This window comes from Priapulus caudatus, unplaced genomic scaffold, assembly GCF_000485595.1.
Source record: "Priapulus caudatus unplaced genomic scaffold, Priapulus_caudatus-5.0.1 Scaffold9, whole genome shotgun sequence".
In the NCBI taxonomy this organism is placed as follows: domain Eukaryota; kingdom Metazoa; phylum Priapulida; class Priapulimorpha; order Priapulimorphida; family Priapulidae; genus Priapulus; species Priapulus caudatus.
Genome location: NW_014577070.1, coordinates 137,185 through 140,532, shown reverse-complemented (window position 1 = coordinate 140,532; position 3,348 = coordinate 137,185). Strand labels below are relative to the sequence as shown.

Sequence of the window (3,348 nt, the reverse complement as noted above, 5' to 3'; positions counted from 1 at the left end):
GCACAGGTGGCAGCACAGGTGGCAGCATAGGTGGTAGCACAGGTGGCAGCACAGGTGGCAGCATAGGTGGTAGCACAGGTATCATCACAGGTGGCAGCACAGGTGGCAGCACAGGTGGTAGCACAGGTATCATCACAGGTGGCAGCACAGGTGACAACACAAGACTGACACGTTGCGGTCACCTCCCTCCACGCCCGGGGGATAGCATTACCCGCACAGAACAGGTAACGAGCACGTACTTGTTGCACGGACACACGAAGATGCCGCAGCATTTCTCCATGCCCGTCAGGTTCTTCTCAGCCTCCCGCATATCCTGGTTGATCTGGTCCATGCCCTCCTCCACGCGATCCAATTGCTCTGCACGACAACTCAGCAATTAGTACATACAGTAGCAATTAGTACATACAGTAGGAATTAGTACATACAGTAGGAATTAGTACATACAGATGTAGTAATTAGGGAAAAAAACAACACTGGCTTAGTATTGATTTTTTCCCGCGCAAAACAACATCACTGAGCAGATTGACGTTAGTCACCGCCGTCATGTAAAAGTCGTCTAGCCAGTATCCAGGGTGTGCTGAATGCTCTATTAAGCTGTTAGTTCTGGAAAATGTTACAGTTGGCAACGGCTACACACATCATATCACGCTGTACGTACTCAGTCGCTGACGAATTCTGCACAGGGGCGCGTTTGTTTCGTAAATTTCGAAACATCGCCACTAGAGTAACACCAATCAATCACTGAAAGCGAATTCTAGCCAGACGAAAGCCTGGCGACGTGCTTAAATAATATACACGCTATAGAGAATAGACATCGCATGCAAGAGGGAGCGAGAGAGAGAATGTGCGTGCGCGTGGGAGAGACAATGTGTCCGTGTGTGTGAGAATGCGTGAGTGTGTGCGAGAGAGAGAGAGAGAAAGAGAGCGCGAGAATGCGTGAGTGTGCGAGAGAGAGAGAGAGAGAGAGAGAGAGAGAGAGAGAGAGAGAGAGAGAGAGAGAGAGAGAGAGAGTCACATGCATCACAGTCACTAAGCCCGCGCGTAGCGCGGGTTCCAGCTAGTCTATATAATAAATCTAAAACAACAAAACCAATCTACAGCACTTTGTAGGGTAAGCTGAGACGACAATTAAACCGCTGCTACACGTCAGAGAAACATCACGCCGTCTCATTCGGAAATTTACACGAATGAGAAAAATTTCGAATTCCGAATTTCCTTCCGATTGGGACCATGGGAAACTTCCCACCTCATCGGTCACACATATTCCTCAGTGAGTAGTAATTATAATACGCTCCATTCCAGAGTCCATTCCAGATTCCTCAGTGAGTAGTAAATACGCTGCAATGCAGAGTCACACGACCCGGCTGTCGCTTCCCGGGAAAACAAGACGACGTCTTCAACGCAGAAATTTTAATTAGCAAAATTAATAAGCGTCTTCTTCCATCTCCGGACTGCGCCTGCTGCAACCTCAACTATGCTTATAACGGTGGGGAAAGATATATGAAAGTTTCTAATAACGGGCTGCTGTCATGTGAGTATTTTAATAGCGTGGGCGCGCGGGTTACATAGCAGATGTAACGATCTCTGCTCGGTCACCGCTACGTGTCGCTCCGATAGGTGTATCATCTGCTGCAGAGATTCATAAATTTCAGCGCGCGCTCACGCCGTGATGACGCGGAGGTCGCGACCTCTAGCGGAGAGTTCCCCCTTCATGGACGCATGAGATAGCGCGGGCATGCATATTGCATGTGTTGTTCGCGCCTCTAGGGCCGTGGTTGTGAAAGAACTCGGCTTTTATATTGCCCCGTAAATTTCAAGTAAATGCTTCACCTCCCAACCGCATTACGCGCGAATTCCGGGCCAAATACCACGATACGTGACTGTACGGCGTACATTTAGTAGCGCATAATGGGTAAACTCAGAATAATGGATTCTTGATCCCGCTACTGAATTCTAAATTTGTGCTTAATACGGACATAAAATGCTATATCCTTAACTTCTAAGGACTGACGCGGACGCCTGCGACTCAGATTATCTAATGGGCACAGAAAGCGGTTTGCAGTTCTGGTGTATAATTTATTTAACTATTACATGGAATATATATGCTGTAAATATGTCAGCAGCAAATGTGTGAAAAGAACAATGTGTGAAATCGATTTCTCAATCGGAACGAGAGTACAGCGCGTACGTGCATACGTGCGTGACTGCATGTGTGTGCATGAGTGCGTGCGCGTGCGTATACGTTTGTGTGTGAGTGTGTGCGATTATGAGCATGTTCGATCATACACGCATATAATTATGTAGGCGTGTGTACACGCGTGCTTGTGTGCTCATGTGTGTGTATATATGTGCGCGTGTGTGCATGCGTACGTGGGTGCATACGCGCGCATTGACGTGGGTGTGTAAGCGAAAGAGAACGCGCTGTACAGAAAGAAAACATCACCGTGCTTAACTATAATAAGGACACGAGAATCGCGACACATTTCTAAACGTAACACGAAGGAACCCATGAGTAGGCAGACGGAGAAGTCAGTCAGATAAAGATCTAACAGAAGGAACAAACGCGAAGAAGCCGGCGAGATATAAGCGTCAGCACAGGTGGCAGCATAGGTGGTAGCACAGGTATCATCACAGGTGGCAGCACAGGTGTCAGCACAGGTGTCAGCACAGGTGGCAGCACAGGTGGCAGCACAGGTGGTAGCACAGGTATCATCACAGGTGGCAGCACAGGTGGCAGCACAGGTGGTAGCACAGATGGCAGCACAGGTGGTAGCACAGATGGCAGCACAGGTGGTAGCACAGGTGGCAGCACAGGTGGTAGCACAGGTGGCAGCACAGAGGCGTGTTCAGGAGACCGAACGCTCGGCCGAGCGCTCGCCTTCTGAACGACACTGCGCTCGGGAGCGCTCCGGCGCAGCGTTTGCGCGCAAGTTTGAAAAAGCTGTTCGTCAGCCGCGCGAGTTGTTTACAAGATGGCGACGAAAATCTGGCGAATGCGAATCTAACATTTCTGACGTCAATTTGCAATCTATTTCAACTTTATTTCACTTTTCATTCATTCATTTATTTCTAAATTCAATTTGTATCAATTTCGTCTGCTAAATTCGTTTAACAGTACTTGTTCTCTCGCGATTTAAAATCTGCTGAGTAACCCTCCATGGGGCCGCCATCTTTGATCAAGCGAGCGCACAGCGAGCGCTCGGTGTATCGTTCAGGAGGCGCTGCGTTGCATTCATCGAGCGTTCGCATCGAGCGCTCGCTCTCCTGAACACGCCTCAGGTACATCACAGGTGCAGCACAGGTGACAAGCACACAGACTGACATGTTGCGGTCACCTCCGCTCCAGCC

At 49.1% G+C, this 3,348-nt stretch overlaps 1 protein-coding gene across 1 annotated transcript in view; it reads right to left on the bottom strand.

Moving 5' to 3' along the window:
* LOC106806530 (synaptosomal-associated protein 25-like) overlaps positions 1–3,348 on the bottom strand; it is a 58,050-nt gene that overhangs the window by 46,663 nt on the left and 8,039 nt on the right. Inside the window, exon 4 of the mRNA XM_014808506.1 lies at positions 240–357. Within this exon, the coding sequence (XP_014663992.1) occupies positions 240–357 (118 nt within the window). The remainder of the gene's footprint in view (positions 1–239; positions 358–3,348) is intronic.